We start from the raw sequence: 13,162 nt of genomic DNA, 5'->3' as shown, positions 1-13,162 counted from the left end.
TTATGTAATATCTGGTTTATATTGGATATAATAAATGCATCAATTTATGAAGTGTCTGTGAAAAACGACCACTCCTTCAATCAGTACCTCTCAATGTTCTTGTAGACATTTTGGCACTTTTGATATACTCAACCAGGAGGTTAGTGGCATGCACATATCGCATTGATCTGTGCTTTCTCAGGATTCAAGTGGTGACAGACTTCATGCAGATGTTATTTAAAGCAAAGGAAATGGGGAACTATTTACAGATCACTTTTATTGACAGTGCTCCAACACAACATTCACACAAACCTACTGTACAACATTTTAGTGGTCACCTTTTTAAACCTTGTCCCAAATAAAAGTTTGATGTTATTTTAAAAAGCAGGAAATGACATCATGCACAAAGTAGTGTGAGTGAAACGTGCAGGCGGATCAAACCATAAGGGGTCGCGATTAAACTCTATTTCCTCATTTAAATCACTTTGTTCAAGATCCAACATATTTTGGCATCAGTTTAATTGATTGGACACGTCACAAGTGCATTGGAAGTGAAGTGGATTTACTGAAGTCCACTTTGTCTGGGCATTATCAGAATACTTCTGCATCCTTAACACACAGGATAAACTGCCTCTTGATTGCATGACTTGTTGAAAACGGCAGAAAAGTTCACTAACAATCTTCAACATAAACCCTTTGTCTACACATGCACAGATCTTATACTGCCTGTCAAATTTTTGCCTCGTTAAAGTTCGAAAAAAGGCACTGCAGTATAAACAAATGTTCGTGTAATAAGCCTGCTACTGAAGCAACCCCCCTGTGCAAAACATTTCCCAACAGAGAGGGCGTAAAAGTCCGAACAGAATCTTTATTTCAAATAAAAGCTTTTTTTAAATTAATGTTAAAGAGCACCAGATTCACAGTGATGTGTTGCATGGTTTGGTTCACAGATGAAAGGAAACTAAGAGGTTGTGAAGATACCCACCTTTCTTTAACTTCTTTTCCAGACTGAACATAATGATGGGGGGGGGGGAACATCTCCAAAACAAGCAATGAACCTTTTCTGCACATTTTAGCTTATTTGGCTTAAATAAAAAATATTAATTAAGACCACTTTCAAGGATTAACATAATTCAGTTTCTCTCCATAGTCACCGATTTCCATTCATTTAGGCTAAAATCAACTTTTTAAGAAAGTTCTATAAATGAAAATTGGTTTGATGAGGAAACAAAAGCAAGTTAGTGCTTCTTGAAGTTGATTTAGCAAGAAAACTCCAATAAGAAGGCTTCCTGGGAGATTGAAAAAACACATTTAAAATCTAAAACACGACAGCATTTCAACAGTAAGGAAAAGTATACATGAGATTTCAATTAAATTGGCTAAAATGTGCAGAAACGCGGGCATGATTCACAGTCTGTTGGACACTTAAGACTGAAAACATAACTTCTATTAAAAAAATGAAAATAGAGAAGATAAAGTGTGCAAACAGCAACATCAGGTGATGAGAGTCCCCCCCCCACCCAGAGAAAAGTGATGTAGTCCTTCAAATAAATACACATGCATTCTTCTTCTGCACAGAATTCTTAAAAGTACTAGAGAAGGCGGATTTTTTTAAAATCTGAAGAGTCTTTGAAAACATGACGAGGCAACATAAAGGAGTTCCAGCTGTCACAGTTTGGAGGATGAGAAGCGGGACTAACACGAAGGCATCATGTCAGGAACAGTGGTGGCAGGGAGGGAGGGAGGGAGGGGGAGGGTCGAGTAAAATCCATAAAACATTCCACATTTATTTTCTTTATCATCACTGAAACTGCAGAAATAAGAGCAAAGAAAAAAAAGGCATCCCATTGTTTTTGGTTTTAAGGCGGGGCTACGTTAGGCGGGGGAGGGGAGAGGGCGTTTTCCCGAGAGTTATCCTGCGAGTTAAATTCTGTGCTCTTTCATCTCGTCCCAGTCCAGCCAGGCCCTTCCCATCCATCCATCCATTCATTTGTCCTTCCTCCTCCCGTGCGGTCTATTTCAAGCGTTCAATGAGTTCCTGTGTGAGGCCCAGGTTGAGCAGCTGCATGGTGGGGAGTGAAGTCAGGTGGGGAAAGGCCTTGAGTAGCTTCTCCCAGCAGAGCTCCAGCAGACTGGGCCCAGCCAGCCAGATCTTAAAGAGAGAGCCAGTCCTCTTGTTCTCGTGGATGTTCACCACGCCACCGTGGATGTACATGCAGCCAGCCTGGAGACGGGGCGAAGCAAAGGGACATATGGATGTAAATTTTATTTCCAATATTTAAGACATGTGTACAGTGTGACAATAACGTGTGGTGTTGTACTCACTGGGGTGACAGCAGCACAGTGGAAGTAGGCTGGCTCGGGCATCACTGCTGGTAGTTTGTTCCACTGGAAAGTCTGCAGGTTGATTTTCCACAGATCAGCTAATATTAGTTCCCCATTGTAGCCTCCACATATAAATACATCTGCAACAGAGAAAAGGGCATGATCAGATACTGTTCATGAAATCAAATGAACAGGATAACAGTGTCATTTTTCAGCAATAAAAAAACTCACCATTCCGTATTTGTACACAGCTATGACATCTCCTAGGAGCAGGATACCCTGTCGAAAGGACACACACTTTTAGGTGCATTCAGCGAGAAAAAAAACAGGCTCGATTAATGAAGACGTGCAGGCTACAGACCTATTTTGTCATGAGGTTTAGTTGTAATCTCCTCCCAGGAATTGGTCTCCAGATTGTAAGCATGAATCTATTAGAAATACACAACATTTACAGCAATTCCAAGTCAGTGATTTCTGCAGGGATTAGATGGGACATAAGATCATTCTTTATTGATCCCCAGGGGGGAAATAAACTTGAATAAATGCTTCTTTAGATACAGACACACAAGTACAACATATGTTTTCATTTTTTAACACAGTAGTCAATTTATGAACTTTATACTGCTCACAGACCTTGTATTAATACAAAAATATTAGCCATTTATGATGGTCTGATAACTGAAATAGTAAAAGTTTCATTTTGGTATTTATTCCACGACTGTAAGCAAAGAAGCACCCAAATGAATCACACCTAATGCTGCCCACATGGGTGTATATCTACTTGGGTTTAACATCCACTAAATGTGTGAAACCATTGAAGAAATAACTATTTTCTTCCTCCTCAGCAAACTTAAAAGGAGCAATTCGCCCATGGAAAAAGCCACTTTCAGTCAAATCTGGTGTTCTCTGTAATCGATAGAAGCAATTATATTTGAAATTGGCGCCATAGCTGTGGAGAAAGTTGTACAAACAGCTCGTGGTTTTGCCCATTCTACATTCCTACAACACCCAGCGTGCATTGTGCCACTCCCTCTGAAAGGAAAGGCCCAGTGAGAGACGGTGGATTGAAATACTACTGTTTCACTGCAGGCAATGGCTCAGAGAGGTACAGAACCCAAATAGGATAAGAATATACCAGTGGATCGTCTAAAAAATCTTCAGCTCTGCAGTCTACATTTCAAACCTGACGATTTTGAACGAGACACGACATCGGAGGCGGGTGTCCTAGATTGAGGAAGTGTAGTTTAGCAAGCTCCCTGGCGTCCACCACATGACGCGTTTTACATTGTCCGACAGAGGTTTTCCAGGGCCCATTGGAGAAGCGGATTGCGTCCCCCAAAGGCACAGAGTGAAATTTAATTTTTTCCCACCATAATGGCATTATCTCTCCATAATAGCATGTGAGCACTGAGGTTGAAAATCGGCGAACTGGCTCTTTAAAGAGGGAGGAAATTTCCATTTATATACCAAACATTACTTTGGCTCTTATTAAGAAGGGAATTGTTTGACTAGTCTGCTCTAGGTGGTTTAGTACCTTGTCCATAGGGTAAGATGTCCAGGAAGTTCCTCCTCCCAGAATGTAAATCCTCTGTCCGTCATGTGCTATTTCATGCCTGTACCTGTGACACACATAAGCACACCATGTCAGTATTAACACCACTGAAGAGGAAGATCCCTAGCTTGGTTTGATCTTGTAGCACATTCAGGCACATGAAGGCATACCGTTCCTCAGGCAGGTCATCAGGAGGGTTGTTGGGCTTGAGGTGGATCCATTCTCTGGTGGTCAGATCGAGCCTGTGAAGGTCTGTGCTGTAGATGTAACCTGTTGTCCCGCCAAACACGTACAGGAAGCCATTTATAATCACCATTGCCTAAAGGGTGAAAAGTATGAAACATTAGCCCTGTAAGAAGTCATTTTCACTGGATAAATCTCCAAAATATTTCAAATTTGACCGTGAAAGCAGTCAAAAGACCTTTACCTGTCCATAGATCCTATTGGGCTTCTTCCCCCGACAGTTGAGCAATGACCATCGCTTGTACTTCACATTACAAACATGTACGTCATTTCCATTATTTTCACCAAAGGGGATCCCAGTGCCGCCAAACACCAGGAGGTTGTTGCCATGCAAAACAGCTGAAGAAACATGGCAGCAACAAAATCAATTTCCATCCAAGCTTTTGTAAGAGAAACTTGATCTTGTTCTGAGTATAAAATACATTTTAGATTTCTTTTTACCTGACATTGATGCCAGCTCGGTGGGCATGTAGCCCTCTGTGCGAATCTGCTGCCAGCAGCCTGTGGCAAAGTGGTACCTCCACAGCTCCCTGAACAGTGGATAGTCTTCATTCTCTGGGCCTCCTGACTCGTCATAGTCGGGGTTGTACCCTCCAAACACATACAGGTTAGTGTTGTCTGCAACACAGCGATGCCCACTGCGGGCGGGGGGAGTACGGTGACCTGGCGAGAGAGGAATGAAGTTTCACAGGATGGAAGGGAGCAAAAAAAATACATAAAAGATAGGTGTAAGAAAATTTGAATACAACATTTTGACAAAACCTTAAAAACTTTAGGTTAGGCTAAAATGAATACCATCATTCACAAAACTATTTGCAAGGCTCACAGTTCTACCTAATAGGGCAAGCAATGTAATTAGCAGAAAATAATAGATCACTATTTGAGATACTAAGATATTTGGCCTGTTGGATTAGCAGGCCTACATCAGCAGGCATGTGATGACAAAATACACAGTACATCAAGCCAAATCTAACAATGTACCTCTTATTAATTTACTCAGAATAGACCTGAGGTAGATTTCACAGAAAGGCCAATAAATCTTCTTTTGAGTTTCCGAGGATGCCTATCAGTCATCAAGTTCATGGGATATTTGTATCAGTTGCCTGTCAAAGAGACCCGAGTTTGACTGTATACTCTAGGCCCCAGGTGTGACTGGTCTTGCCACATGCAAGAATGTATCTATGTCTCAGAAATGACAAGACAACAGAAAAAATAACTGCCCCAAAGATTAAACACAATGGTATGGAAATGGAAATGTTATACAATCATAGAGGAGTCAATCCCGTTTCCACTGATGATTGAAGTTCTCAATCAAACATGTCTACCTTCTGCAAATAATGCTCATCAATACATTAATCTGATGTGTCTAGAATGTAAACGGACACAAAGTTACACATCTTACAGCCATAATCTCACACTAACACCAAGCTTTATAATGTACACATAGCTACATGCAGGTCAGCAAAACCCACTAACACCGACCATGTACTGACTTCTCTAAAAAGCTAAAACGGGTTCACGAGAGAGGACACGATGTGATGCGAGTTTGTAATGCATATTATGTATGTTCATGCTAACATGCTATTGAAATAAAAACAAGCCGAATTCATGGATGATGCTAGCTTGAACCTTTCGTTTAGCAATGTCACCAGTAAGGCCAACATTTAAATTCTTAACATGCAAAAGATGACACTGTACGTGGAGCAGCTAGTGTTAGTCTAAACTTGTTTATTCAATTGGCAAAATGTGCTGCTGTTAAGTTAAAAACCTATCGTTAGCATGTCTTGCTAATGTTGTTGACCAACCTGCTAACGTCTCACAGTGCGGCGGCCTGCCTGTCAGTCTCTCGAATCTGTTCAGCTGGTCTGAACTGCGAGCACCTTCAGCGTCAGACATCGTTACAATCCAGTTCTGAACAATGTCACATCAAATAAAAACAACATCCGCGAAAGTGCTGATAAAACATTATAAATCATTCCACATTTCAGTCACTTTGAACAATTCACAAATGTTACCCCCGGCCAAGAGATCCTTGACCAATCAGAGGGCTTGTTATTAGGATGTTGCGTCATTAGAAATGGGCGGGACCGAGCGCGTGTCTCCGAAACAAAAACAGTTTTTTTTTCTGTCCAAGTGATGTCCAATGAGGTGGTGGAAATTATTCAAGCGTTTAAATCATAGACTCTATATATACAGTCATTGGTTTAAATAGAAAGTGAATGTTTTCAACTATAAGCTGCTAACACAGCAAGGCTGCAGCACGAGTTTTCAAATAACACGCTGAGGTAATTCCCCAAGCAGAACCAACGCCACTGATGAAATAAGGAAATTAAGCCACCGACCAAACTACAAGTATTTTTAGAAAACAACAGTTTTTTTGTTTTGTTTTGTTTTTTAAATAAATGTCTATCCTTATTTAAAAAGAACATGTGCATTGTCTGAACATGGGTTTGGCCTACCTCACTACCCATGATAATAAAAGTTATTTTTAGATATTCATTAAACAAAAAAGAATTTGTAATTTGGTTTCCTTGAGGCTTTGTTTCCATGATTTCAGTCTAAGTTTTAATTTTTGTTCTTGAGTCTGGTAAGTGCATTCTTAATGAATAAATATTTTTTTTAAGTTGTACTGGTGCTCTGACACATCTCTTAGCTTTGATTCTTTTATTTATACTGTATGATAAACTAAATTACAATATAAACAGAAATGATGGGGGGGTTTAAAATGACACTTGCATAAGTACCTATCTTTATGCTGTTGATATTATTTTACTTAAGTTGATGTTGTTCTTACATGGTGCATATACCAAAATGATTATAATATCATGGGAAACCTGGTTGTCAATAATGGCCCTCATTAAATTTTTTGCCCTCTGTCAATGTGAAGGGTTAATTTGGTAGTGTTCAGTAGACTACAGTTTGACAATGTACTTATTGGAGGTGAATTTAATGTTAACAAATGCTTCCATCTTGCTGGGAATCCCAAAGGAGGAGAAACAGGGGAATTTGAAGGGAGAATGAATAAGGTGACTGCTCCAAGAGCTGGTTCTCAACACACACAATATTGTTACAATACTCATGTATTAATGCTCGACATTTAAAGAGATTGAATGCAAGCTATTTTTTTTTCTTTTGATGGGGGTATGAGTCAGTGATTAACGACGAAAACCATGGGAATAAGCCCTCCATTGTACCGGTGTTATAACAGTGCTTGGAAATGAGCAAATGAATCACTCTGTAAGGAAATATATCAAAAAGGACAGCTGGCACATGGGTTCTATCATATTCAGTGTAAAAGTAGAAATGTATTTGATCTAATTTGAAATGAAAAATGAGTGAGCATTTCCACACGTCTGAATTTCTGTGAAGATAAATTATTCTTACTCGATAAATACTTGATAGGTTTGTTCTTGTAGATATAGAACACCTACAGAAAATTCAAATGATGCTGGCAGTGGCATGTTCGGTCATCCCAGTGCTGTGTTGTGGTCGGGGTCTGTCAAAGCGGAACTATTGTTTTCAGGGTTCATTTTCCGGGGAACCTCAGATCATGGCGACTCTCGGCGGCAGTCGTGGGGATCGTCTCGGCAACTCAAATCAACTAAGGTCTTCTCTTGCATCTCCGGAGAAAGTTCGTGAACTTCTAAATGATGGCGTGTCGTCAACAGCTATCGGGTCCAACAGGTGCATTTTATAAACGATCGCGTGCCGTTTGTTTGATTTACAGGGGTCGAAGTTGACATTAGCTAGTTTTGTTAGCCACTTAGCCTGGCAGCTCTGCTACTTTAGCCCATGCTTTAGCCGCCTTCACTCAGCCTCAATTGGACATTGAAAGAATGTGGAGGTTGTAGGCAATAAGTGAGACTTCGTACACCATTTTTTATTTCAAGCACTTTTTATTTAGCCCATTTACCAGACAGGATTGTTGTAGTAGCTGCTAGAAAGTGCTATCACTGCCGTGCACAGTTACAGATAAGGGGGTGGGGACCGAAACTTTATTGTAACGTGACACCCTATTATGGTTATAGGCTATTAACGCCAGGATAAGTAATTATAGAAACCATTTCTAATGTACATTTAGATAGCAGGCATATCCTGGTAAGCAGCACAAAAAATGGACCTACTTTCCGTGTTTTTTCCTTTATTACGCAAGCATTTTTCAGGTAGAATTAGTTATTCAACGACCGTGTTCTTAAAAGTTTGATGTCTATTTCCCGTTGTGCAATTTTGTGAGAAATCAGGAAATAGTCAAATCATATCAAATAATATGCAATTGTGTGTGTGGAAACTGAAGGTTTGTTTTTTTCCTTTTTTTGGATTTCAGTGGACAAGGAAATTTGAAAGTTCTGGAAGTCAAAAGCAACACTCAAGCACCTTGTGAGGCAACGAACAAAGAAGCCTTTTTCTCACGAGTGGAATCTTATTCAATATCCTTTCAATTATTGTGACATTTGAGAGAGAATGCATGCTGCATCCAGGGGTTATTTTGTATAGCAGCACTATAACTGACAAGAGTCCTTGTGGGAAAATATAAGTCTTATTTCATTCAGAGTTATTATAATGTATGTGACAACCCTTCTTATGAGTGACATTTTCCTTAGCGTAGCACTGTTTGAAATGGGCAGGCAAACCCCGCACACTGTCCCCCCTGGTTTGCGCCAGATATGGCTGGATCAACGTCGGTTGTGATATGCTCAAGTGCTCCAGCTGCCAGGCTTTCCTTTATGCATCTCTACAACCTACTTTAGACTTTGGAAAATGTGAGTAAAACAAAAAAAAAAGACAAAGTCAAAGCCGCAGCGCACTTTTCTTTGGCAAGGTTAGGCTGATGTCATTCTGCCAAAAATGAAAGGTCAAACAACACTCCCTCTTTCTTTATTAGATGAATCCCGCATTGCAGAGATATTGGGGCAGCTTCAGACACAGCATGAGAAGTTTTGCCCCTGGCCTGACTTTCCATGCCCAGGTAAGCGCAACAATTTTGTATTGAATGTTAATATTTACAACAATGATCCCTACTATGACCATGTTGTTTTAGTTATCCACTCAACGGTCAATGTGATGTCATTTCAGAGCGGTTCTGGCTGGTTCCGGCTTGTGAACCGTCAGCACTTCTTACTGCCTTCTTAGAACGCTTCCAGAGTGCCTGTCTCCTTGCACAACAGCTGCCAGCCATGAAGCCGGAGCAGCTGAAGTCTATGGTGAGGCACCAGGAGAGTATTAGCCTTTTTGGGTACTGCCAAAAATGCCCACTGTTGACCCATTGTTCATATTTCAGAGAGAGCTTAGAAGGATCTTTCATGGAGGTTATTGGAAAATATCGTTGGATTTATATTTTAAAAATTGAGCTTTATGTGTAGATGTGTGAAAAAACAGCATTTTCTCTTGTTCACATGTAATTAATATCCACCGTTTTCTGGCAGGCACTGACTGAGGATGTTGTTAGTGTTGTACTGCAGCTAATCGAAGAGGAACAGAAAAGAAAGGGAAAAGGCATATGTTCTGAACCTTTGGCTGTCCAGGTGGCTGCATGCATTGTTTCTCTCTGTGGCTGGGCTGCAAGGTGAGTTCAATCTCCACTTCCTCTGTGCTTGAATATTTTCAAACTACTTTCCAATGTCCCATAGAACTTCAGAGATTTACCAGATGCATTGATGACATTACAATATAACTGAGAGACATGGCACAATTTGTGAGCACTCCTCCACCTGATCAAGATTTTTGTATTTCAGCCCAGCTCTGCAGGCCATGAACCTGCCCATTCTCACCTGCTCATACTGTATGCGCAAGGTGGGCTTGTGGAACTTCTACCAGATGGATGTAATGGGAGGGGGAGGAGATGGAGATGCATTGCCAAACACTGTAGGCCCCTCTGCTCAGGCAGCAGCAGTTGCTGCCTCAGCAGCTGTGCATGAGGGCCAGGGGGACCAGCCTGCTTCGGCCTCATCCATCCCTGCTACAACTCCTTGTCGCATGAAGCTGAGGAGCCAGGACTCCACCCGCTCTGACCAGGCAAGGCAAATGAAGGTTGACCAGATACATAATCTAGGGTTTTATGCCTATATTACTTTAAGCAGACTTACTTCACTCTGTGTATGTTGATGAATTAAACATATTATTTGCTAAGCTGCTTTTTCACCATGCTCTGGTTTGTGTGTTATAGGGTGAGGGTACTTCCTCCCCTGTGGGTTTGCGCGCCCGCAGCAGAGACTCACCAAGCCCCAGCGAAGAAATCCCAAGCCCTTTGACAAGGGGCAAAAGGCCCGCAACTCGCAGTAGAGGACAAGGGGACACCTCTGGGCCAGATGGCGCTGCTAGCATGCAACTGCCTCCGAAACGCCTGTGCCTCTCATCAGTTGGCGGTCCTGTAAGAACTAACATTACTGCTGATTTCACATCGTCTATTATGACGCAGAAGTTCACATTAATAACTTCAAAGAAAAAATTTCCAATTAATTATTTTAGAGTCAGAGTTCCAATCTTCCCTCTATGCAATCTCATTCTTGCATACAGGATTTTGCAACATTTACATTAGCAAGGAGATACCTTATATAGCAGGCAGTTCTCCTAATTTCTTTATATTCTGCGTCAGCAAATGACAATGATGATAAAGTGCGAAAACGATTCCAGCACAGGATGTTGACACAATACATTTATACAAATAGTCAAAGTTTCATTGCATAGTATCCCCAGAAGAATTTTCCCATAGAATCATGGAGGCTTTCAAATCCTAGATCCTAATATTAGTTAAATTTAAAACAGGGTTTTGCATTGTTTATTAAACCATTATTTTGACCTTCTTTTATATGTCAGGATGGGCTCCTGCACAGGAATGCGTTCGACCCCCTCGCTCAGCATCGAGACTGGTGTCCCTGGGTCTCTGTGGGGAAGGAAAATGTAGATCCAGGGACGATCCCCTTTTTGGATAGAGGTGCGGGGCTTCATCAGCAGGGCTGGAAGGCTGCTCTCGACCTCCTCATGCCCATGAAAAAGAACTCTAACATAGCTGGAGGTAGCCCAGCACAGGCAAGTCAGGACTTTTGAAGTCTGCATTTTACACTGATGCATATCACTCCATGTGCATGCAAATTCTTGTTATTACACCGCTCTGTAGCTCTAATTTAAACAATGTCTGACATTTCTCTGTTCTCTCTTTGCTCCCAGGGTCCTCGTGACAAGTCTAAAAGGGTGTTTGCTATATTTCGACAGTGGCAGGTATCCTCCTCTCCGTCTCAGTAGACTGTTTCCATCCAAACAGCATCGCAACACTGAATTGTTGAACTGACCCGCCCTCTTCTTGTGGTACCGAGTCCATTGTACCGATGACCGGAGTGTCATATCATGTCAATGTATGCCATGCCTCAAAGGCATGTTTACAGTCCCAGTGTTTCAGGAGGGAAGGAAGGTTGATTGTGTCATAAGTGTCTTCTCTGTGAACAGTGAAGTATGTGAAGGATGCCTATATGGCTGTAAAACATTTTAACTTCATGAAAACTGGGGTGTGCAGATACTGGGAAGGCTTTATTAGCCTTGTATCATGTGTATACATAAGTAGTCATCAAGTAATAGAAAACACCTCGGCGTAAGAAATGGCCACAAGGAAGGCATCTACTTTAACCTCACATGAAGTCTGCTTCGGTAGTCCTTCATGATATCACGGTGTTCTGGATTTCTGTGGATTATACTAAACAAGAAATCCCAGATGGTGAGAACGGGCCAAATGGCTTGACACTGGAAAGGCAATGTTTACCTTCAATGTACGTTGAGTCATTTGAGGGAGTGGTAAACATTAACCTCAGATAAGCAAAAAAAAAAGCTGTGAGGAAGTAATTTTTGTGTGTGTACTGTTATGGATCATGTTCTCTTTGAAAAGAACTGAATCCTTTTGGAGTATTGTAATGTTTGGTTTCATTTAGTCAGCGCTAAAACTGCTTCTTGCAGGCAGGTAGAACCATGTGCCATGAACTTAAAACCTTTTTTAAATTAGATTCAGAATGCCTGTACTTCCTTTTTGCCTTTCTGTGACATTTCATTGCTAATGCAGTCTTCTCTATCTTGCATGTGCTTATATCTCCGTAGATTTTCTTAAAAGGGTTTAATAAAATGCTCTTCTGAAAGTTTGTTTCACTTTGCATGTTGTTCATCTGGATATTTAAACTGAACAAACATAGTTAGCAATGCACATTCCTTACATTGAGATGTGACTGCCAAGAATGTTAGTACCCGCAGTCAGAGCTGAGACAGGGACTGACTTCTGAAAGTTTCTGAATTATTTCACATGGATGTGCCTTGGGATCATAAACTCATTTATTCTGTTTGCTACAGGATGTTTCCTTCCAGTACTCACTCACTGGCGGCCATTTTGTTGCCTGCAAAAATTTTAATTTCTTGGTTTAGAAGGGATGAATCATACACTGTTTATTCCTTAGTGTTCTCTATTTTATTCAAATGACGGGGAGATGTTTCCTGTATAAAATTAGATTTTATCATTTGTGAGGACTCAAGAAACATGCTGTTATCAACGCAGATATGAGACTGTCCTTGGACGAAAGGTATATTTTTTAACTGTGGTTGTACGATTGTTGTACATTCTCTTGATTAGGTCTTTTTTGTATTCTATAATCTACTTTTTTTTTTTTTTTTTTTACAATTTACCAACAAAAAAACAGAAACTAGCCCCCCAAAATAGTTTTAAAGATCTATTGCCAACAAAGATTAACATAGTCTGTATCTTTTTGAGAATGTTTTTTTCAGGATTGTTGGATGATGCACGACACTTTGTGGTATATATTCTGGCATCCAGTTCTTCAGGAGAACTTTGAAGACAGGCAAAACCATGATAGATGCGTTGTCTAAAAAAGGAGAGAACCCTGAATTTCCAAACCTTGAAGAAATTAAATGACATACTTCTACAATGGCTGAATAGTTCTATCAATTATATTAAATCCATAAACTAAAAACAGTGTAAGTGGTGTCAAGTGGCACATCAACGTGAAATTAAAGCTTAAACACAAGAGGTTTTCAGTGTAAAACTACAAACATAGCAATTTATTGTGACGTTGG

General features: G+C 40.6%; 2 protein-coding genes across 2 annotated transcripts; one reads left to right on the top strand and one right to left on the bottom strand.

Annotated features, from left to right (window-relative positions):
• Nucleotides 1-256: 256 nt before the first annotated feature.
• klhdc10 (kelch domain containing 10) lies at nucleotides 257-6,123 on the bottom strand. Its single transcript, XM_069671140.1, has 9 exons — nucleotides 5,905-6,123; nucleotides 4,541-4,762; nucleotides 4,284-4,438; nucleotides 4,027-4,175; nucleotides 3,839-3,923; nucleotides 2,666-2,732; nucleotides 2,536-2,583; nucleotides 2,305-2,444; nucleotides 257-2,203 (listed from the first exon to the last, which is right to left on the bottom strand). Exons 1-9 carry the CDS (start codon nucleotides 5,993-5,995, stop codon nucleotides 1,994-1,996), a joined length of 1,167 nt encoding a protein of 388 aa, XP_069527241.1. The 5' UTR covers nucleotides 5,996-6,123; the 3' UTR covers nucleotides 257-1,993.
• Nucleotides 6,124-7,649: 1,526 nt separating this feature from the next.
• On the top strand, nucleotides 7,650-12,188 carry zc3hc1 (zinc finger, C3HC-type containing 1). Its single transcript, XM_069671256.1, has 10 exons — nucleotides 7,650-7,783; nucleotides 8,424-8,526; nucleotides 8,709-8,859; nucleotides 8,982-9,065; nucleotides 9,173-9,300; nucleotides 9,523-9,662; nucleotides 9,832-10,111; nucleotides 10,263-10,466; nucleotides 10,913-11,125; nucleotides 11,264-12,188. Exons 1-10 carry the CDS (start codon nucleotides 7,650-7,652, stop codon nucleotides 11,336-11,338), a joined length of 1,512 nt encoding a protein of 503 aa, XP_069527357.1. The 3' UTR covers nucleotides 11,339-12,188.
• Nucleotides 12,189-13,162: the final 974 nt, after the last annotated feature.

Source organism: Semicossyphus pulcher, unplaced genomic scaffold, assembly GCF_022749685.1.
Source record: "Semicossyphus pulcher isolate SPU_LCO1_2020_fin unplaced genomic scaffold, fSemPul1.0.p SCAF_20, whole genome shotgun sequence".
In the NCBI taxonomy this organism is placed as follows: Eukaryota; Metazoa; Chordata; class Actinopteri; order Labriformes; family Labridae; genus Semicossyphus; species Semicossyphus pulcher.
Note: the sequence above shows the minus strand (reverse complement) of the source record. Positions and strands in the feature narration are given on the sequence as shown.

Bases quoted from the DNA above. Each gene is read 5' to 3' on its own strand.
- klhdc10 (XM_069671140.1), bottom strand. From the start codon at position 5,995: ATGTCTGACGCTGAAGGTGCTCGCAGTTCAGACCAGCTGAACAGATTC. The intron at 4,763-5,904 runs GTTGGTCAACAA...CTCTCTCGCCAG, and splicing joins GCACTGTGAGACGTTAGCAG to GTCACCGTACTCCCCCCGCC. The intron at 2,445-2,535 runs GTGAGTTTTTTT...TCTCTGTTGCAG, and splicing joins CTGTGTACAAATACGGAATG to ATGTATTTATATGTGGAGGC.
- zc3hc1 (XM_069671256.1), top strand. From the start codon at position 7,650: ATGGCGACTCTCGGCGGCAGTCGTGGGGATCGTCTCGGCAACTCAAAT. The intron at 9,301-9,522 runs GTGAGGCACCAG...GTTTTCTGGCAG, and splicing joins CGGAGCAGCTGAAGTCTATG to GCACTGACTGAGGATGTTGT. The intron at 10,112-10,262 runs GCAAGGCAAATG...TGTGTGTTATAG, and splicing joins ACTCCACCCGCTCTGACCAG to GGTGAGGGTACTTCCTCCCC.